The sequence below is a fragment of the Penicillium paradoxum genome (assembly GCF_028828445.1).
Source record: "Penicillium paradoxum strain IBT 22861 chromosome Unknown utg000005l_segment0_segment0, whole genome shotgun sequence".
Taxonomy (NCBI): domain Eukaryota; kingdom Fungi; phylum Ascomycota; class Eurotiomycetes; order Eurotiales; family Aspergillaceae; genus Penicillium; species Penicillium paradoxum.
The window spans coordinates 347,106-369,663 of record NW_026643183.1 but is presented as its reverse complement, the minus strand read 5'-3'; the positions used below and the strand labels follow the sequence as shown (position 1 = coordinate 369,663).

At 47.9% G+C, this 22,558-nt stretch overlaps 6 protein-coding genes across 6 annotated transcripts; 4 read left to right on the top strand and 2 right to left on the bottom strand.

Annotated features, from left to right (window-relative positions):
* Nucleotides 1–538: 538 nt before the first annotated feature.
* On the bottom strand, nt 539–1,383 carry N7457_005181 (EXPERA domain-containing protein; the record flags this gene model as incomplete). The annotated part of the gene is made up of 4 exons (XM_057176226.1): nt 539–612; nt 669–903; nt 960–1,123; nt 1,179–1,383. 4 exons carry the CDS (start codon nt 1,381–1,383, stop codon nt 539–541), a joined length of 678 nt encoding a protein of 225 aa, XP_057030528.1.
* Nucleotides 1,384–7,494: 6,111 nt separating this feature from the next.
* N7457_005180 (uncharacterized protein) lies at nt 7,495–9,642 on the top strand (the record flags this gene model as incomplete). The annotated part of the gene is made up of 6 exons (XM_057176225.1): nt 7,495–7,604; nt 7,680–7,714; nt 7,775–7,844; nt 7,911–8,127; nt 8,202–8,487; nt 8,537–9,642. The coding sequence occupies 6 exons, from the start codon at nt 7,495–7,497 to the stop codon at nt 9,640–9,642; spliced, it is 1,824 nt and encodes a 607-aa protein (XP_057030527.1).
* Nucleotides 9,643–10,180: 538 nt separating this feature from the next.
* Nucleotides 10,181–12,265, bottom strand: N7457_005179 (uncharacterized protein; the record flags this gene model as incomplete). The annotated part of the gene is made up of 1 exon (XM_057176224.1): nt 10,181–12,265. The coding sequence occupies one exon, from the start codon at nt 12,263–12,265 to the stop codon at nt 10,181–10,183; it is 2,085 nt and encodes a 694-aa protein (XP_057030526.1).
* Nucleotides 12,266–12,618: 353 nt separating this feature from the next.
* On the top strand, nt 12,619–14,354 carry N7457_005178 (misato family protein; the record flags this gene model as incomplete). The annotated part of the gene is made up of 5 exons (XM_057176223.1): nt 12,619–12,690; nt 12,740–12,942; nt 12,991–13,429; nt 13,499–14,019; nt 14,093–14,354. The coding sequence occupies 5 exons, from the start codon at nt 12,619–12,621 to the stop codon at nt 14,352–14,354; spliced, it is 1,497 nt and encodes a 498-aa protein (XP_057030525.1).
* Nucleotides 14,355–16,557: 2,203 nt separating this feature from the next.
* N7457_005177 (uncharacterized protein) lies at nt 16,558–18,355 on the top strand (the record flags this gene model as incomplete). Its single annotated transcript, XM_057176222.1, has 3 exons — nt 16,558–17,328; nt 17,363–17,795; nt 17,847–18,355. The coding sequence occupies 3 exons, from the start codon at nt 16,558–16,560 to the stop codon at nt 18,353–18,355; spliced, it is 1,713 nt and encodes a 570-aa protein (XP_057030524.1).
* Nucleotides 18,356–19,177: 822 nt separating this feature from the next.
* Nucleotides 19,178–22,135, top strand: N7457_005176 (Hsp70 family protein; the record flags this gene model as incomplete). Its single annotated transcript, XM_057176221.1, has 1 exon — nt 19,178–22,135. One exon carries the CDS (start codon nt 19,178–19,180, stop codon nt 22,133–22,135), a length of 2,958 nt encoding a protein of 985 aa, XP_057030523.1.
* Between the last annotated feature and the right edge of the window lie 423 nt (nt 22,136–22,558).

The following is a 22,558-nucleotide window of genomic DNA, read 5'->3' as shown; positions in this document are numbered from 1 at the left end:
GGATCATAAACAATGCGTCAAGTTGGGCGCTGACAGGGTCGATAAGCCTCTCCCGCACTAACGTTGGTTGCTGGGAAACCAACCTGATCGATGCCGATCGAGCACATGTGAGAACTCAATACTTGAAGCATCCCATGATTGGATCGGGTGACTCGGTGGAATATTCAAGATGACCTGGCAATGAAAATAAGTCGGGGCGAGACAGGCCTGTTAATAGTGCTGGGTTGCGCGTCAGGTGCCGTGTGCAGGAGCGTCATAGCCCTGGTACTTTGGTGACTATCTTCTTACGGACTACGCAGTATACACCTGGAATCATGGATGATATTAATAGAGTCTCGCTCAAGGGTGGTGCAGGTCCGTCATATCTAAGACTATACCTCCAAGCCAATTTCCCCCTCTCTACCCCTCGCATCGCTCCCAGCCTCCATCTTGACTCAAAAAGTCCCCTAAGACTGTGTGTGCCAACTCACTTCTAGCCCAATGCTCCACTGCAATGTGCGCCTCGACCCGCACGCTACCAGCGATGACGGAAGAGGTGTTACTTAGTCTTCTCTTTTTCCGACTGGTGTTTCAGTGCAGCCGAGACGGTGGAGATGCTGCTGTAGAGATAATCTATTTTATACCAGTCAGCTTCTAACGGGCAACGGTCCGGGGACTGCATGACATACACGCTGGAACAACAATCCAGATGAAATTCATAAAGAAATAATACACCCAGAAATAATACGCCTCCGGTCGGGAAAAGGGCCGCCCGTGGACGTAGTGCTCAAATAGACTGGTCGCATAGTACAGCGTGTCGCCGTAAAGATGGCTCATGCACACAATCATTTGAACTGGGTGGCGCAGAGAATGCCTGGTTGCGGTCAAGTACGCAACAACGAAGCACAATGGTCCCCACAGCAGCTTAGTGAGAATCAGCGGTGTATCCTGAGGTTGGTTGTGTATGGAGTGGGACTTACCACGGTCATGGTCTCCATACATAGCACCAAAGTGTCCGATGTCATATACCGGGAGTCTGATAGGGCATATTCTTTCCATAGTTGTCCGAACAAATCTTGCGCAGACGCCATATGATCATGGTGGATCATGAAGTACCCCTCGAAGAAACAGTGCAAGGTACCAGCTGTGCTCTTGGTTAATATCGACCATCTTCAAGACCGGGTCTTTCATCGTCTTACAGAGCACAAACCACAGGATAGCAATTCGATCCCCGATGCGCAGTGTCGGGCGTATCCAGCTGGCCAAGGCAAAAGTCACACCAAGCAGAACGGTAGATGCTCCACCTGCAGAGAGGAGAAGCTCCAATACCGGAGATTGGTTGGGCTCATAACCCACAATGTTGGCATCGAGGGGGTAATAGGGGTGGGATGGAGGACTGGGCATATTGGGAGCAGAGATTGAAGGTCCAGATCGTCAATAGGCCCTAAACACACGAGTATATACCATACACAAGGTCCAACGTTGGAAGTATAGAAAGGTGGACAGAGGTCAGAATGGTTGGCTTTTCCGAGGGTGGATTTGGGTTCGGCCAATAACAAGCTTAATATCTGAAGCTTAACGGCTTCGTTTAATAGAGTGGGTAAACAGAGGGCGCATCAAACCGTTTAATCAATACGGAGTACATATGATACTACTTGTTCATGGAATAACCCTGGGCAGCTCAGTAGCGCTTTGTGCTTGTCCTGCATAGGTCATTCTTCTAGTGGCATGAAGTACAAGCACGTACCTAGGTGCCTTAAAGTATGTGAGCTGACTATGATCTATGTACTTGACAACCAGAGTTCGAGACATGTACCATATATTGGAACAATTGCAAATAATCATCTAATTATATGCCTCCATTGTCCTCAAGTGGAAAGTGATCATCGACATGGCCAAGTATAGATCCCGGACTGCTGCCTCAGGCGCCGAACTCCTGTCAACTGACGTGGTATTCAGTATAGTAGGGGTCCAATCAAGGGAGTTGAAATCTCTGTATTTCTGTATCCACTATTCTAGCAGGAAATATGACTATCTGACTAATATCAAAAATACTGCGTAGACAGGATAAACTAAACTTCCGGTATGCCGATCTCATGCTCCGACACACCCCCTCAGCTAGGCCAGTATGGTCTAGCTGCTTCCTACACCCCAGTCGGCATACTATTTCTCTCCCTTTGTTGATCAAATGACCTATGCTGTCAAATAGCTCCTACTATCAGATAGCTTATATCTATCATCCTTAACATTTTGAGGAAAGCTTCATACTTTTGCCTAGTGAGCAACTTTGTGAGTCCGTCTATAGCTATGCTAGCTATCGGCACCCATTTCACCTTAATTCTTCCTTCCCTAACTTCCTATCTGAGCTAGTGCCGATAAATGTTAATATATCGCAATTTCGTCTCGAACGCTATGTCCTCGCTAGTTAGAAGACTAATAGTGCGCTGATTATCGCAATCGATACTTAGTTAATAGGAAGGGACAAAACCGAGGGTATTAAGAAGTCTACGCTACTATTATAGCTATTTTATAGTCTCTAAGAGACCGAGGAGCTTAGCTTTAGTAGTGGAGGTAGTAACTATAGGCTACTTACTAGCCTTCTAGTCGACTAGCCTGCCGTATATCTAGTAGATATAGCTAGCGGAGCTCTTTCTATCGGGGTAATCCCTATATAAAGTATTACTAGCGAATTAGATAGAGTCCCTTTCTATACCTAATTCTACGCTATATTTAATAGCGAGATAGCGGGTAGAATTAAGGTAGGTAATAACTCTATTAGCTACTTAATAGTACTAGGGGCCTAGGTTTATTAAATATTATACTAGACGAGTAGTCGATTTTATAGTATCTAGTCTTATAATTATAGTAGTATATCTAGTAGATCCTACCTTCTTTTAGTATAATAGGATCTCTTATACTATAGCTACTCCCTAAAATAGGGTTAGATCTTCGATAGGTATTAGGGTATATACCGCTAGTCTATCTATAAGATTATATTATATAGCGATACTTACTATATAGCTATCTTAATAAAGCTATAGCTTCTTTTACTACCTATCTCTAATAATACGGATATTAAGAAACTATACTACCTCTCCGTAATCGGTTAGTTCCTAATATACTTCTAGATCTCGTTCTAGCTATATAGCCCTTTCTCGCGCCTCCCTACTATTATAGTAGGTAATTAGGATATTATTAATATAGAAAAAGACTATTAGTCTATTTCCGATAAAGATATAAGGGTCTTCTAGGGCTTATTATAGTCCTAGCTTACGAAATACACTAGCTACTTCCTATTACTAAAGTCTAGGTAAGATCCGTAGACTATATAGTACGCGGCGGAGTTTCTAGTATTTTCCGGGTAGTCTAAACCTATTAGGTATCTAGGTATAGACCTCTTTTTCTAGTATACTATTTAAAAAGATAGTAATAGTATCCCGCTATCTTAGATCGAGGTTAAATACGGTAATAAGGGCGAAGATTATCCTTATAGTCCTTACTACTAGTGTAGTAGCTCTCTTTTCTTCGTATAAAATAGTCTCTAGGTCTCCCTATACGTATATACGAGCTTTAAATTTAACTAGATAACTATCCTAATCGCATTTATAGGTGAATACCTATATAAGAGGTAGTATTTGCTTACCTCTATCCTTTAGTCTCTCTATAATCTTATAGGTTTCCTTTTCTATTAGAGAGTTAATCTCCTTTCTTATTACTATAAGAAAGCCTTCCTAAAATAGATAGTTTATAATATCTTTATAGTGTTTTAGGACTAGGGGGAGATTATCTTAATAACGTCTAATTTTAGGTTTCTTAGTATATAGTCCTATAGCGAAAGTATATAGTAGTATAGGAGGGTCTTCCTCTATATCGGTAGATCTTATTATATAGATATAGTCTTTATCTTACCTAGCTTAACGCCTTCGTTTTCCACTAATAATATTACTAGTATTAATATCTCCTATAATTTATCTACTTAGGGCGAGAAGTTCCGCCTATAGTTATCTTTCTAGCTCGTCTTCTATAGTAGGAAAATCTTTATTATCCTAAACCTAGTCGCTAACTAGATCCTCCGGTATATCCACCCCCTAACTAGGGGTAGTATAGGGATCTTACGGCGGCGTGATAGGGAGCGGAGGAAGGGGTTTATCCGGAAATATACCTAGCGGGGCTCGGGGTTTATAGATCTTAGGTATTTACTATATAATTTTAGGTATTTACTATATAATCGTAGTTTTTAGGGAGGGTAGGACCACTTACTAGTCTACCCCCTAAAGTAGGGTAGTATCTCGTTAACTAACTTTACTAGCTATCTCCCTCTATAAAGAGTTCTACTATATATTCTACTAGTTTTCTTACTAAGATCCTTACTAAGATCCTTACTAAGATCCTTAATAAGATCCTTAATAATTATAGTGCTAAGTTTCTTATAGATTATTAGACTAAGCTTCCTATAGATCTCGATAATCTCTCTCTTCTATTTCGCTAGTCTCTTAACTAGCTATCACGCGATCGAGTACCTAGTTAAACTCTTCTATAGTAATTTCCTAAGGTTCTTACTATATTAGTATTAGAATAAGCTAATATCTATTATAATTAGGGGTGTATTTACGAGTTTTATTAAATACTATATCCCTAATAGGCTTTACTTTCCTATTATATAGAAACCAGATTTTCTAGATATTAGATACTATATAGCTAACTAAGAATCCGATCTTAGCTCGTAGGTTTATTTTATTAGACTAGACCTATTTATCGATCCTATAGTATACTAAACTTCTATATAGTTTAATATTTAATAAGTTAATCCTCGGCGCCTACGGTACGAACTCCTTCCGTACCTCCTCCTATAGTATAACCTAGCGGTTTTCGGTAGTAATATACGTCGGTATACGATTTAGTAACTATACCGTAGCGTTAGCGGCCTCTAGCTATAGATCTTTTAGGAGCTTTCCTTTAAGCACGAGTATATATATACGGGTAATAATTATACTACCGGATCTTTCGGTATAACTATTTATTTCGGAATACCCTAGGGGGTTATAATATATAAGGATACTATTAGAAGTAAGGCTATATTCCGTAGGTTTTCTAGCTAAGGACTTATTATCGTATTAGAAAGCTTTAATTAGTAGATCCTATTAGTTTCTTACTAGTTCTATAAAACGATTAATCGCTAGCTAACACTTAGGCTTTATTTTATAGGTTATTAGCTAATAAAATCTAGGACCTTCTAGGTAAAAATAAGAGATCTAGCGGTACTTATTCTCTACTAGCGGTAGCTAAATAAGATTAAAGTATACTCTTCTAAATCGTCCGAAAGTGCGCCTAATAGCGCGTCTTAATATCTACCTTAGTATACGATCTAGCTAATATATCTAGTATAATACCTACGTTTCCGTGGTCTCCTTTCTAGTAGACTCTTTTTCTTTATTATTAAAACTAACTCTATCTACTATAGTAGCGAGTTTTACTAGGCTTTATTAATTAATATAGGCTAGTCTCCGGTGCTAGATATCTAATAAGGCCCTTAATTACTAAGGTTTTACTAACTTTCTCTCCGTGAAATAGGCTTACTAGGGCTATATTTCCCTAGGTCTATCGAAGATCTAAAGGTTAAACTAATCCTAAAGGTTTATATAGATAACTAGTCTATTATTAGGGTCCCTAATATAGTTTATACGCTAGCACTATATTCCGCCCTTCTTTTTTAGTATAGAATAGGATACTAGGTTTATATAGAAGCTAGGGGAATAGAGGGTATTACTAAGTATAATCTCTATTTTGCCTTTTATAGGATATCTACCTACTAGTCTAACCTTCCCCTTTCCTAGTACCTAGGTAGTGCTATCTCCCGTCGTAAGATCCGAAATCTAGGGTATAAAGTCGATAAAAAGGTCTCTATTATTATAGATATAGGTATTAGATCCTATATTAAGGATCTATCTATCTTTTAAGATAGGTTCTCTATTTTTAGTAAGGGAGAGGGCGTATTTATAGTTTTATACTAGCCCCCCTACTATATATATACTAGCCCCCCTACTATATAGTGTAGGGCTTAAGAGTGGTAGCGAAGCTTACTTAATTTATAAACTCTTCCTTCTAAGGTTACTAAGTTTACTAAGTTTACTATACCTTTTCTATCTTCTTTTCTACCTATTTCTTCTAAGTAGGCTCTTTAGCGAGTTTTTACTTAATCTTTTCTAGCTTCCTAGGGTTAATATAGGTCCCTTCGGGGCGGTTTTCCTTATTAAGATATTAGTATATTACTATTTTATATAAATAGTAGGAGTTCCTATATAGGCACCTCCTCTTTTTAAATAGGATCGGCTCCTTAGTTTAGGACTAGGTCTAGGACTTTACTTCTTAGTGTCCCTACTAGGTTAAAAATGCCCCTTTTAGGGGTATAGTAAATAATACCTTTTATACCCCTATTTCTCGATTTATTACGCGGAACGACTCGAGGAGATTATAGGTTTAGTAGACTTTCTTATCTATAACGATCTCTTAATATCTTTCTTACTACTAAATAGGTAAGACCTCTTTAATAGTATATAGGAAGTCCCTATTTACGTCTCCGTTATTAATACCGAGGCTAATAGCTTACTCCTTTAGGGTATTCTATTATTTAAGCTATTATTCGATATCTCTAGTCGGCTTTTAAATAGCGAAAACCTTCCACTTTATTCGGACTTCCTCCTTATATATAGTCGATCTCGCGAAGCGATCTCTTAGGTATATAAGTCTCTTATACGGGGTCTAATAGTCGGTGATAGCGGTATAGTAGATTAGGTCTAGGAAGGTATAAATATAGTCATTTATATTAGAAAGCCCTTTTATCTCCCTATCCTATTTCGATTAGTCTACTTTAAAGATATCTATTTTATCTCTCTAGTCTCTTTTATCCGATTCGGTCCCTCCGTAGGGGTATTCCGGCCTAATAGGCTCTTCTTTCCTAACTAGTCTCTCTATCGGGGGGGTATCTAGGTTATAGTGCTTCCAGACTTATTTTTGTGTCGTATATAGCTTCACCCGGGCGAACTAGGTACGCCATTAGGGCGAATCCTTCAGTTTTTCGCCCTTTATAGCGGAGAGAATTATTAATGCTTCCATTATTAGGGTTAGGTGCTATATAGCCTCAGCGGGCTACTATATAGCTTTTAGAGGTTTTCAGGTACTGATAGGCGCTATATCTTACGAATAGCGGCCTTATTTCGTGCGAACCGGGCTTATAACTGTCAACTGACGTGGTATTCAGTATAGTAGGGGTCCAATCAAGGGAGTTGAAATCTCTGTATTTCTGTATCCACTATTCTAGCAGGAAATATGACTATCTGACTAATATCAAAAATACTGCGTAGACAGGATAAACTAAACTTCCGGTATGCCGATCTCATGCTCCGACAACTCCGCATAGCCAAGGTCTCCCCGGGGCCTTACGAAGCTCACCCCTCAACTAACCGTGATTCCCCGACCCTACGTAAAGGGCGTCGCACTCCATGACATACCTCGACGATGGTATCTAATCCTTCTAGACCCTTGGGCATCGACGTATCCCGTTCCTCCATGGAAGCGCCACCGGGAATAGTCGCCTTGTTCGTCATCAGCTTCGACATAAGGACCGGGTAATGCCTACTCCTGCCCCTGACCTTCGCCGTTGTAAAGTTCAGGAACACATCGCTAACTAGTTGCGACAACAGATATGTGGTATCATGGAAGCGAACTGCACCGGGGGGTGAGCAATCAATTATCCGAGGCTATAGTCGTTCTGGCACGCGATACTAACTCCCGATAGTTGAGGTTGAAGGAGTCGTGGAATATAAATCACTGCCATCTGGGCTGCACAATGTGCACGAAGACCTAGTGTATGTGGATCAAGATATTCAGAGGCCCTACGCCAGATTTTGCTAACGCGCATTTCTTCTACCTAGATACTTTGTCCATGAACAGTATGCCGGGATCAGCGCGTTTGTCAACCACCCCGCCGCGGAGGCCGAACGCAATGCGAGGATGTTCGCGATCGGGGTTCTGGTGCCCCTTAGCACTGGGAGGCTTGGAAAGAGCTGGCGACACGCCCCGAGGATCAAGGAACTGGCGCTGTTCGTAATTCCCAGATACCCGCAACAGACAAGGTTCCGACTGACATTGGTTTGATAGGAAATACGGCGAGGACATGTCAGACATGCAGAACCTATGCGATTATTGGGACTCATATAGGATAGGAGGATCTAACTCTTCGGCTCCTGATTCCCCCCCTCGACTCGCCTCTCAGTCTTCGTTTCCGGCCCGGCGAGCGAGCGGATCGCTCGAGTCGCAACCGCGCCTTCAGCGATGCAATGGTATTGGAAACGTTCAGGCCGGCCTTGACTCCCTTCCATCCTGCCTCATCGCTTCCTGATTTCATGGACTGCTTTGGTCCTTTGATCTTCCCCCTCTACCGAGCAGCTTTGCTGCGCAAGAGGATTCTCTTCATGGGGGAGGCTCCTGTACACTCATCTTGCAACTTTGGTACGCATCCATGCACATTTCACTTGATCAACTGCTAATCCAGTTCCAGTATATGATCTATCTCTACTAGCATCATTACCGAACTCCCTCCTCCAGCTTCTCCCCGACGATCGCATCCCCCCAATGCGCCCCCGCCCCCTCTTCAACGTCGGCATCCATGATATCCCCTACCTCTCCTCCTTCGACCCATCGCGCAGCATAGTAGACCTCGAAACCGACCCGAGCTGGATCGCCTGCTCCACAGACACGGTCTTAACCATGAAACTCGACCTCTTCGACGTGCTCATCACCCTCCCCGCACCATACACCCAACAAACTGCCGAACGAACCTACCCCAAGATCTCCCTAATCCACAACCCAAGCGGCAAACCCAACCAAGCCCAACAAATCCAGCTAAAAGCAACCCAACGCGACGCCCGCCGCTACTCAATGCTCCGCCGCGGCCTCCGCCAATTCTCCTCCGACCGCCCTACATCCCCAGAAACCGACCCCTCAGACACAGACTCAACCTACTCCTCCAGCCCGATCGTCGAACCCCTCTCCTGGACCCGCCTCGCCTACACCTCTTTCATCTGGTGGGCCTCCGCCGGCGAAAACCGCGACGGCCTCTCCGAAGAAGAAGAAGAACACCAGCTAGAACAAGACTCCCGCCTTCTGGCAAGCGTCGAGAGTCTCGCCCACCCCTACAACCCGCACGCGCAATCCGGCACCCTAAATGAAGACCAGCCGCCTGAAATCGCGCTGGTCGCGTACTTCCGTCGTCTGACGTCGCAGATCTTCGTCACCCTGGCGGAGGCGATCGCGCGCAATGATAGCGACGATGCATATGATGGATACCATGATGATCCGGATGATGAAATGGACGCGTCGCTCTCCATGTCCCGGGATTCCATGCATGGTGATGAGGGAACCTCGCCTCTGCTTCGGCAGCGGCCGAGTGTGAGCGGGTCTCATCGTGCCTCGAGAGCGGGTCATCGGGACTGCGATGGCGATGATACTGTTACCATTACGGTGGCGGATATGGCGGAGATGGGGCTTGATGTTTGGAGTGCTACCGACCGGATCTTTGTTGAGGAGCTGGTTTCTTTGTGGTGGGGGCGTAGTGCGAAGGTTGATAGTGCGAGGATCAGATGTTGTGGGATCTCTGTTTTGTAGAGAGGCTGGTTCTCTGGTCTATATTTGAGGTCTTTTTGAAGATATCGGTGGTTGTTTGTTATTAGGCATATTGTACAATGTATGTCAATATACTACGTTGATATTTTGATATAATATCTTTCTTGGATTCTAGAATGTATGATTTGGAATTCTTATATCAAAACAGTGATCATGGTTCATAGAATTAGAATGAGAATACCGTTAGTCACAAAATGTATATAGAGAAGAAGATAAAGAGAGACATAGGAAATGTTAAAGGAGAGACAGGCTGTTAAGCCGAAATTGTGTCAAAGGAAGGGAAAAGAGTTGGGCAAGTTGTTCCATGGCAAGTATACTGAGATTCATGACATCGAACACCGAAAGATCCAAACATAAAAACATAAAAAACATATTGCTTTCCAATCACCATGCAAACGAAATAAACACCAATTGATGCAGCGCCGGGGGGTATCAGATGTAAAACGACAAGCACCGGCAGACCATGCGAAAACAAAGACATAAACACGCGTCTTGGGATTTGTAAAACCCAGGGCGTTCATTAACGTCGGAACATCCGAACAGGAGCACTCATATCCCGGCGTTCACCAAGTTCACCCTCGCTTTTCGAATCAGCCCGAAGACTGGGGTTCGGAACGCGTCGAGGTCCCCGAGAAGAGGCTGGGTTGGATCCGGCCGAGATGCGAGCTGCGCGGCCAGCTTCGCTGGCACTGACTGATCTTTGCTTGCTGTGTGTGCGACCTCGTCGTGCTCTGATCGCAGCGAGTGCTTGCTCGCGATCAATCGGTACATCGGGAACGCCGGGGTGTGAGGTGCGTTGTGAGTGTGGCTCTTGTCGAGAGGGGGCCCTCTTTGGGGGGTTGATGGCCTGACGATGTCCTTGGGGTTCTCTCTCGACGCGTCTTGACGGTTTTGCTTCCGCGGATAGTGATGCATATTGGTGTTTGACGACGCCATCTGCCGGAGGAGCCCGGGCCATTCTAATGGGAGCGGGCTCTCCAGAAGGGGTGAACGAGTCAATCTGCTGATCGGGTGATGCAGACTTATCAGTACAGCCTACATGCATATTGGGCTGAGGTTCGGCGAGATCAGGTGTGTTGTAGAAATCCAAACGCAAAGGCCTGACGTTGTCTCGGAGAGGAGATGGGAATGCCGTGAATGTACCAGTCTCAGGCGAAAACGTAACCAGAGGCTCTGCTGGCATCTGCATCTTGGGAATATCCTTAGGCTCGGGCTTCACATTGGATGGGTTGCGTTGGTGGACAGGCACAGGCGGCGCAGCCAGAGGGGTTCGACTTGGCTCGGGTTCTTCTTGGTGGATGCTTGGCTCAGGAGAGGGCACCCGGGAAGTGGGAGTTGGATCCTGGTGAACAGGGGATGGGTGGACAGGAGACCGGTGAGCGGGAGGTGGTGGAGGGGGAGGGCTGGCTTCGGGGGTTGTAGCTGGATGAGAATGGACTTGGTGCACACTAGGTTCTTGAACGCGGGCCTGCTCAGCACGGGCTCTTTCCTCGGCCTCAATTTGAGGCTTTTGGATTTTGTTATAATAATCAGCATCGTAGATGTACCGACGGCCCTGGCTTTCGGCAATCCGGCAAGAACAGCGTTCGAACTGGCACTCGATGTTCAGGAAATGCACCATCTCCTCCGCTTCTACTCTGCGACGGCGCTCGTAGTCAAGCTCTTCTTTGATCTCCTCCAATGTGTCCAATGCGTCTTCGTCCACCTCCGCAGGAGCCTGTTCGGGTTCAGGTTGTTCGCTCTCCGGCTTTGGTCCACAGTCTGACAAACGCGGGCGCTTAGGAGGAGTGGCTTCTGCGTGTTCTTCTTCGTGGGCTGGAGCGGGAGATAGAATGGATCCTGCAGCGGCGCGTTTCGGCCTCCGCGGAGTGTTCAAGAATGCCAGGTCGCCCTCTGCTAATGAGATTCTGCCGAAGTCCTCTTTCTGAATCTCATGAGCGCGGACCTCAAGAGTACTTGAGTGGTTCTCGGCTTCGAGAGCACGGAATTTTTCTTTCAGGACCTCGAGTTCTTCTGTGAGACCGGCGAGAGCATAGGCGCGTTCGAATGCCTCCTGTCTGGCCTTTTCCTTCTCATCACGTTCTGCTCCCACTTCTTCTTTCAGCGCTTTGACTTCTGACTTCGAGTGTTTCAGTTCTTCCTGAAGTTTTACCACATTCGATCCAGCTCGGAAGGCCTCTTTGCGAGCCTTGCGGATTTCCTTTTCGAAAATCGATCGTTCATGGGCCTGGCGTTCTTTCGATCCGTGTAGCTCTTCTATCAATGATTCGAGGCGTTCGCTGATTCGGCGCTCTCGTGTTTGGGCTTCAGACAAGTCTTCTTGAGCGTTTGCTAGGGCTGACTCGGCTTCCTCGCGCCCCATGAGAGCCCTTTGCAGAGCGGCATTGTTGGCAGAGGAGCTGGCAGGACTGCCTCGAGAGAGACCATTCAGGAAGGCCACTTTGGCCTGAACTTCCGAGACGCCTCGGGTGCTCTTATGGTGTAATGTGAGAAGATCAGCCGGTAGTGAGGGCGAGGTAGGTATGCTTTGTTGATTCATGCGATCCGGTGAGACCGGATGGAGCGCTTTTGAAGGGCTGAGGATGGGACGCGTTGGAGACTCCATCGCAGTGACTTCGTGACAAGTGATGGATCCAGCCGATTAAGATCACAAGCTCAAGAGAGTCATCACAAGAATAAGATAGGGGATCTCACAAGGGAAAATGGCGTTGTGGAGTTATGTGGTGGTGACGCACCCACACAAACATGTTTATTGCCCGCTATGCAAGAATCATGTGACCGTTGCCCTGGTGACAACGATGTGTCTTTCCAAATATGGTTAGATTATCACGTGTGATACTCCACCACATGAGGCCTAGCGTCTTTTTTGGTTGTGTCTGTGCGCTTTAGGATTGCCAATCGTCAATATCAAAATTTACTGAGGGGCTACACTGGGCTTGTTTCTTTGCATCCTTAATTATGCATGAAATTGTTACACTTCAACTTGGCCAACGGGCTAACTATCTAGCAACTCATTTCTGGAACCTACAGGTACTTTCAGGATCAATTACGTACGAGTTTTGGTCTGATATATAACCAGGAATCATATTTCACATACAACGATGCGGAACAGTCCCTTGTTGATCATGACGTTCATTTCCGGCCAGGGTTTGGCGCAGACGGCTCCGAGACGTACACTCCGCGCACATTAATCTATGACCTGAAGGGCGGATTTGGAACATTGCGCAGATATAATGCTCTCTATGAGTTGACTGAAGACTCCAACGCAGGCCAAGGCTTATGGTATGCGGCTCAAATGAATGAATAAGCCTTTCAACTAATCTCTAGTAGGGACGGGCGAGAAATAATTCAAAAGCAAACTCCAATCCAGCAAAGCGACTATCAGAAAAGCTTGGATTTGGGTACACCAGCTCCTCGCTTGACTTCAGAGTCTGTGCGTTACTGGTCAGACTACAATCGCGTGTACTATCATCCCAAGTCTATCGTTCAGTTAAATGAATATGAATTGAACTCCCAGACTATGCCCTTCGAGGACTGGAATGTCGGAGAAGAGCTATTCAAGGACCTTGATAAGGAGCATGACTTGCTGGATCGTGATTTGAGACCTCTCATCGAAGAATGTGACCACTTGCGGGCACTGCAACTGTTCTCCGGGTCAGACGATGCCTGGGGCGGATTCTCCGCGCAGTATATGGAAAGGCTGCGGGACGAATTTGGAAAGAAAAGTATTTGGGTCTGGGCGATTGAGGATGGCACCAGGACACAGCGGGTAAGTGACACAGTGGTGCCATTTTGAACAGTTGAAAGCTCGGTTGGCTAAGTTCCGAACTTCGTATAGCATCATCAGTTCAAGAAGGACACGAACAAGGCGAGGTCACTCTATTCGATTGCACCACAGGCCTCGCTCTATGCCCCGATTATTGACCTTCCCCATAAGTTACCTGGAGACCTCAATGTCGATCGCCAATCAGAATGGCAGAAAACCGCCCTGATAGCCTCGGCTATCGAAACGGTCACGCTGCCTTCCCGATTGCGGCCATATCAGCATTTCGAGGCCTCTCTGGCGGGAGAGGATGGCACGCACACCATCTTCGAATTGCAATCTTCAATCAATAAGAATAAAGTCGATGACAGTCACACTAAGGAGCCCTCCCATGAAGACGAGTCGACAAAAGCCGAAACTGAATTTGATATCGACTTCGCCTATGACGGCGAGTACAACAACGGCGCCCATATTTTCAATCAAGTCCAAGTAACCCGTGGAGATGAGCGAGGAATGGACAGCAAGTCTGTTGAGGACAGGGACATTGGACACACTCGCAAACTCAGGCGTTACAACTCGGAGTCTATGCTCCAAAGGTAAGATTCTCATTTTCGGCCTTCGCTTTCATTGTCTCAGCCCGGATGCTCACATACTATGCCACCCTCACAGTTTCCACGCACCACTCAGCATGCCTATCCTTGATAGTTTCCCGCACAGCATGTTCTCCGCCGCCCACGCAGGTACTGGTGTCAACGTGTTTACCGCATTGACCGCCTCGACGCGGACAGCTCAAAAGATCAAGGCTATCTCGGCTACTGCCGCCCGCCTGGTCTCAGTTGACGAGCGTGAGGCCCTGGTCAATGGACTCGGGGAGATTCGAGAATTCTACGAGACAGGGTGGAGCAGTGGCTCGGACGATGAAGACGATTAGAAGTTAGGCCTTTCTCCGGCGTAAACCTTGCAATGACCAGGGTTGATATCATTGCAATCTAAAAATGCCAGGGTATAACCGGCCTCGGCCGATAATCACCTTCCCATTAAGTAGAATATACTCCGTACAGAGTCCTCCGTACTCCAACGCACTATGTAATTGTTGCCCCGGCAAAAGAGCAAAAGGCCCTGAAGGATTCTGCGAGGTCCACTTGGCGCATTTCTAGCTGAAAGTCTCATTTCGAATTCAGCACCATTACGGAGTATCTCTTCCGGGGTCTGGATACGTGCGCCACCTGGATGGCTGGGAATACGACCACGCGGACCAGCCCCCGGAGACTTTCACCGCACTTCTGCGACTTTTCCTGGCCTTTCTCAGGTCCCGAAGTGTGGCTCTTGGAGAGTTTAAGACATACCTCAAAATATATAAGACACTTCAGGGTTTCCTTGGGAATAGCCCCGCATCAGCTCCGCATTCTGTGATCCTTGAGATCGAAGACAACGATTTGATGTGTTTTTTTTTCGCTGTATCACTTCTAACACAAAGAACCGGGACAAAGAACAGGGAAGGAATCCTCGGCATCCGGTACAACGCTCTTGGGCATATGAGGTCCGTAGTCTGGATTTGTGTTCCGATCTACAAAGGGCTGTCTACGGAGTACCCCGCCATTGAGTTGTTTCTTTTTCTTTCCCGGGCGTCATTAGTCTCATTGGCAATTTCAATCATGGGAGCTACAGCAATATATTGAATGTTATGGACTTCCCAATGCATGGTGACCATGGAGGGCGGGAGAGGCAGTCTCATGATGTGTATATTAATGGAGATTGGTTCATGGATCAAGGGCCGGAGATTGGGAAATGAAATAAATAGAAATATCTCGAAATAGATGAAAAACAAAGTGATCAGCCCGAAATCCAAGATAAACCAAAAGAGAGAAAAAGAGAGAAACAGAGAAAGAGGAAGAAAACAGGGCCAGCCGTTGACATCACCATAGTGCCACGCCCCAACAACATTTCAGGGCGACAGGGTCGACATGGGCCCACGGGGGACTCTCATCGCATGTAACCTCACCTGCAGGCGGCCTCAGGGGCACCTCCAACGCACTCCATGTCCATGTTGTCCACGCATTGAAATCGACAGGTACTAACATCATGGCGGAAACTTGAATTTTCTCCGATCACACACGATTCCAGACCCTTGATCAACGATACCAATTTCCCACTTTGGGACGGTATTATTTCAAAGCCTTGTTCCCCGAGTGCCCAGATTCCCAATTTCCACGCCTGCCATTCGTGAGGTTTCCCCACAAACACTTATCTTATCTTAACACATGGGCTATGCGACTTCACCTTCACGAGTTCTTCGTCTCATGACACCGGAATAGCTTTGGGATATCTCCATGTACTCTATAATCCGTGGGGAGTACTCCGAACGGAGGACAGAGAGGTATGGAGTACGGAGTACTCCGTACTCTGTGACGAGAATGAGAGACAAAAAACACAGACCCACCACGGATGCCTAAACATCGATACCACGACAATCCCAGAGCTATCTCCTGCATCGCACGCCAAGAAGAAACCTACATCATCGGGGTCAATTGGCCGATGAACCCTCGGGTGCTGATGTTTTTTTTTTGGTATCTTTCGTCTCTCTCGCAGCGAACCACGCCACAATATCTGAGACCCTGGCCAATTATCATTGGTTCAACCCCCCGTACCTGGTCTGTGTACGGAAATACATGCACTAACTGTCACCTCTACATCCGGACCCTGGTTTATCCAACATCATGACCAGCCTCTTTGCTGGAAATATGCGGGTCGGCTGCTTGATCGATACCTATCGTCCATGCCGGGTCTAGTTGGCTTTGGAAGAAAAAGCGCCACTTTTTCTGACTCTAGTCTTTTTGAGTGCCCAATCTTGTACTAATTGGCTCACACCAGGACAATGGCCACAAGAGCGGAGCCATTAGGTCGGGCAAACAGGAATTGGGGCTCTGAAAAGGCCTGAAGCTTGCGGGATATATAAACTGCTCCTTTTCCCCTCCCTTCCGGCCCCGATCTTAGAACACTTTTGATAATCCATATTTCCCGATTAGGAACTCTCTCGCTACGGTTCCTCGTGGTCCTTCGCTTCAAATATATTCTACTTGATTTGCAAACGCGATTACTTTACCTCAGTATACATCGACCAATTAATTGCCAATATGAGGGGCGCTCCAATCGTTCTGCTCTACGCCGCGACCCTGGCGTCGGGCATAGTCATTGCTCCCAGAAACCCTGGTGAGGCTCATCTTGCCGTCCGTGGCGGTGGTGAAGATCACAACGGCGGTGACCCTTGGTGGGGCGGTGATCATGGAGGTGATGGAGACGACGGAGATCATGATGGCTTTGACGGCGGCCACGGCGGTGGTGGTCACGGCGGTGGTGGTGGTCATGGCGGCGGCGGCGGTGGTCACGGCGGCGGTGGTCACGGAGGTGGTGGCCATGGTGGTGGCCCACCAGGAGAGACTACTCCATGCGAGACTGAAACGGCTCCTGTTGAGACTCACCCGCCTGTCGAGCCCACTACTCCATGCGAGACTGACACGACCACCACTCCTCCCCCGGCGTCTACTACTCCCTGCGAGACCGATATAACTACCACTCCTCCCCCGCCTGTCGAGACCACCACTCCTCCCCCGCCTGTTGAGACCACCACTCCTCACCCGCCTGTCGAGCCCACTACTCCATGCGAGACTGACACGACCACCACTCCTCCCCCGCCTGTCGAGACCACCACTCCTCACCCGCCTGTCGAGCCCACTACTCCCTGCGAGACTGATACGACCACTACTCCTCCCCCGCCTGTCGAGACCACCACTCCTCCCCCGCCTGTTGAGACCACTACTCCATGCGAGACTGACACGACCACCACTCCTCCCCCGGCGTCTACTACTCCCTGCGAGACTGATACGACCACTACTCCTCCCCCGCCTGTCGAGACCACCACTCCTCCCCCCGCCTGTTGAGACCACTACTCCATGCGAGACTGATACGACCACCACTCCTCCCCCGGCGTCCACTACTCCCTGCGAGACTGATACCGAGACTCCCCCTCCGGCGACCACTACTCCTTGCGAGACCGATACTGAAACCCCCCCTCCGGCGACTACTACTCCTTGCGAGACCGATACTGAAACCCCCCCTCCGGCGACTACTACTCCTTGCGAGACCGATACCGAGACTCCTCCTCCGGCGACTACTACTCCTTGCGAGACCGATACCGAGACTCCTCCTCCGGCGACCACTACCCCTTGCGAGACTGATACCGAGACTCCTCCTCCGGCGACTACAACCCCACCTCCTCCCACCTTGCCCCTCCCTACCACTCCTTGGGAGACCGAAACTAGTACTCCGCCTCCGGTTATTGTGACTACTACATTCACCACCACCACTTGCCCAGGTATGTTAAAACCCCGACGGATCTGTCAATTGTAGATGCTAATAAAACCAGTGACCTGGACTACTGTCACAAGCGGCTCGTCAACCTACACCCACCCGGTGACCCAGACTAGCACGATTACCGTGACGTCTATCTCCACCTGTACTGAGGGTTGCGTTCCCCCTGGCATGGTCACGATCCTCCCTATTATGCCAACTTCTACTCCCGTTGTTCCCACAACTTCTGTCGTGGAGCCTTCTGCTACTGAGCCTGCTGCTACTGAGCCCGCTGCTACTGAGCCCGCTGCTACTGAGCCCGCTGCTACTGAGCCCGCTGCCACTGAGCCCGCTGCTACTGAGCCCGCTGCTACTGAGCCCGCTGCCACTGAGCCCGCTGCTACTGAGCCCGCTGCTACTGAGCCCGCTGCTACTGAGCCCGCCACAGAAGAGCCCAACCCCATCCCTTCTTCAACCTCCGCTCCTCCTGCTTCCTCCTCGCCTGTCTTTAACAGCGCCCCAACTCTCCAGAAGTCTGCAGCGGCCTTCATTCCTGGCCTCGCTCTTTTGTTTGCTCTGTTCTAATTGGCCCATCCGGAAATTGATCTGTCAGGCAAAGTATGATATCAAACCAGAAGATGGATTTGAGTCACGAAAGACACATCACAAAAATATCTAAAAAAAACGTTCGAAATATCCAGTTTTGGAGGATGCCTCGGTTTTTCTTTTAATTTACACCTTGGATCCAGGCAAGGTGTTGGTTGTTAATAGGTTTTCTTGACGACTTGACGCTCCTTATCCATGATTACGGAACCCTAATTCTAGTCATATATATACAAGTTAGTGAAATATTCAATGATTGTATATTTTCTTTATCATAGCGAAACCCCAAGATTCTGTCTAGGTAGTGTTATTATGTCGTCTGGTATAGTTCAGCCCTGTTCCAACTTTAGCAGCCAACTAGGGCTATGACATAAGGGCGATAACGATAAGCAGTGCAAACATCAAACAATGCTATATGTTTGCATGATGACCCGTGTCCTCATCCGACAGCTCTTCCAAGCTTCAAGTTACCGCCAAGTGGCCACAGTATCCCTTTGCTTCCAAATGGCTTGATTTTGAGTCATATCTCCGAGTGTTCTTTTCCTTTCATTCTCTTGCACCCCCCATCCCCTACACTAACGCCAACATCGAGCTATCCCATAGCTTCCTTCGATTTACAGTCTGGCGCAAAGCCAAGGTTCCACCCAACACACCATTCGGCCAGACGGTGGAGCGATTTGGCATCGATTTTCTAGTTTACCTATATAACTGTGAACGAGGGTCAGTTTGCGTTGTTGGGATTGCCACTAAGACCTGAATCGGTGATTTGGCTGACTTTCCCAGTCCGGAGCATAAACATAAACCATGGCGTTCTTAAATCGCCGACAATTATCTAGCTCTCCAATGCTATCTTTCGTGGTCCTCCCCTTCCTCATATTTCTCCTCAGTTTTGCTGGGCCAGCCTCGGCCGCCGGATCGGCCGTTCTGGGCATCGATATCGGCACCGAATATTTCAAGGCAGCCCTCGTGAAACCCGGCATCCCCCTCGAGATCGTCCTCACAAAAGATTCAAAGCGCAAGGAGTCCGCTGCTATCGCATTTAAGCCTACAAGAGAGAGTGATGCGTCTTTCCCCGAACGTTTTTATGGTGGTGATGCGCTCGCCTTTGCGGCTCGGTACCCGGACGATGTCTACATCAACTTGAAGACGCTTTTGGGCGTTTCATTTAACGATGGAGATGATGAGGCAGTCAAGACCTATTGGAACCGGTTCCCTGCTTTGAAATTGGAGACCGCCCCCGAGGGTCGTGGCTCTGTCGCTCTCCGCAGCAACCGGTTGGGAGAGGCACAGAAGAAAGAGGCCTTCTTGGTGGAGGAGATTCTGGCTATGCAGTTGAAGCAGATCAAGGCCAATGCTGATACTTTGGCCGGAAAAGGATCCGATGTCCGTGATGTGGTCATTACATACCCTGTGTTCTACACCGCGGAGGAAAAGCGCAGCCTTGAATTGGCGGCTGAGCTGGCGGGTCTGAAGATCCAAGCGCTTGTCAGTGATGGGTTAGCTGTTGGCTTGAATTACGCAACCAGCCGCACTTTCCCCAGCGTTTCCGATGGCGAGAAGCCCGAATACCACATTGTCTACGACATGGGTGCCGGATCTACCACCGCAAGTGTTTTGCGGTTCCAGAGCCGTAAGGTCAAGGATATTGGCAAGTTCAACAAGACTATCCAGGAAGTTCACGTCGTCGGATCTGGCTGGGACAAGTCACTCGGAGGTGACTCCCTGAACGATCTTATTGTCAACGATATGATCGCCCACTTGGTTGAGGACAAGAAGCTCAAGGGCAAGGTGACCGCTGCTGAAGTTAAGGCGCATGGAAAGACCATGTCTAGACTCTGGAAGGATTCGGAGAAGCTCCGACAGGTTCTGAGCGCTAACACCGAAACTTCGACAAGCTTTGAGGGACTGTATGACGAGAATGTTAACTTCAAGTACAAGTTGAGCCGTGCCAACTTTGAGAAGATGGCTGCTGAGCACGTCGCTCGCATCGGAACACCGGTTGAGCAGGCTCTGACAGCTGCTGGCCTTCAGTTGAACGATATTGAATCCATTGTGCTCCACGGTGGCGCCATTCGGACTCCATTCGTTCAAAAGCAATTGGAAACCCTTGCTGGCTCTTCTAAGAAGATCAGAACCAACGTCAACGCCGATGAGGCGGCTGTCTTTGGTGCTGCCTTCAAGGGAGCTGCCCTGAGCCCCAGCTTCCGTGTCAAGGACATTCGCGCTGGTGACGCCGCTTCATACCCCATCTCCTTGAAGTGGACCTCTGATGGGAAGCAAAGAAACCAGAAGCTGTTCACCGCCACTTCCCAGGTTGGTCCCGAAAAGCAGGTCACTGTGAAGAACCTGGAGGATTTCGAATTTAGCTTCGCTCAGCAGGTTGGCCAAAGTGAAGAACAGCCTATCCTTAGTGTCCAGACCCAAAACCTCACCGCATCTGTCGCCAAACTGAAGGATACCTTTGGCTGCACTAATGCGAACATTACTACCAAATTTACTATCCGCCTTAGCCCTGTGAACGGTCTTCCCGAGGTCATGGCTGGTACTGTCAGCTGTGAGGTTGAATCTGAGAAGAAGGGGATTGTGGAAGATGTCAAGGGCTTCTTCGGTCTTGGCAAGAAGGATGAGCAGGAGCCGCTGGGCGAAGATGGCGAGCCTCGTGAATCGATCACCCTCGAGCCTGAGACAGAGTCCTCTACTGCCTCTTCTGCCAGCTCCAAGACCACCACTACATCTACCAAGGATGCAAAGGCTACACCCCAGGTCAAATTGGAAGTTATCCCGATTAGCTTGAAGTCTGTGGCTCTCGGAACTCCAGCGCCATCAGCCGCAGAACTCAGCCGTATCAACACCCGCCTTGTGGCCTTTGATAGATCAGACCGTGATCGTTTCCTGCGCGAGGAGGCTCTTAATGAACTAGAGTCCTTCATCTACCGTAGCCGAGACCTCACAGATAACGAGGAGTTCGTTAAGGCGCTCAAGCCGGATCAACTGACCGTTCTTTCCGAGATGGTTTCAGAGGCTGGTGACTGGCTATCTGACGAAAGCGACAACGCTAAGACTGCCGATTTCCAGTCGAAGCTCAAGGAGCTGAAGGCTATCGTCAGCCCTGCACTAAAGCGGATGAAGGAAAGCTCTTCTCGCCCAGCACGTGTACAGCTGCTTCAGGACATGCTCAAGAACGCCGAGTCAATGAAGGAATTGATCAAGAACCAGATCGAAAACGACGAGCAGATCTACTCATCTTCCATTTCAGCCTCAAGCGCCTCCTCCACCTCAACAGAATCTGAGACAAGCTCATCGACCCCGGCCCCGTCTGCTTCGGACGAAGGCCTCAATGATCTCGACGAAGATCCCTACTCCACTTCTTCGTCTTCAACCACCTCGACCAAGAGTGCTGTGACGGCGAAGCCTACAGGCCCCAAGTACACCCTCTTTACGCCCGCCGATCTCACAGCCATCACCCAGGCCTATGAGTCCACCCAGCCCTGGCTGGAAACCCAGTTGGGTCTGCAAGAGCAGCTTACCGAGTCTGATGACCCAGCTCTGACCGTTGTGGAGGTTGACTCACGGCTACGCGAGTTCGAGCGCATCCTCAACCGCATGTACGAGAGAATGACTGCCGCCGCTGGACAACAGAAGAAGAGCAGCAATGGCAAGAAGGGATCGAAGGATAAGAAGCCCGAGGCCGAGAAGAAGAAAGACAAGGGCCAGGATAAGCCCAAGAAGGAGAACGGAGATCTTCCTAAAGATGAGCTGTAAAGTATCCTGTTGTCCTTTGTTTTTGCCCACATATTTTGCATCTGGCTTTCCCTTTTCATATTTCCAATCGTGAGCCGTACAGAGCATCTCATTCTAACGCAACCCATGTATCAATGCACACACCACATGCTGGAAGATAGAAAAAAAGAATTACAATGGAGTTTGGGCTGAGCGTTAGCAGTTTTATTATCTTTTATTCCGTCTTCTTCTCATGTAGAGACCTTTTCCTACCCGTAATCCCATACTAGCACATCCTCTGACCATCTATGTCAGATCTCTCCCTCTTTCCATAGCTTAGTTTAGTCTTCTTCCTCAATCAACATCTTCATGATGCATTTCGACGTCTCTCTCAGTAGACCCTGACACTATCAAATCATGGATACACAACAAGCAAGGCCGAAACATTTCTTTCCCAATCTTAGT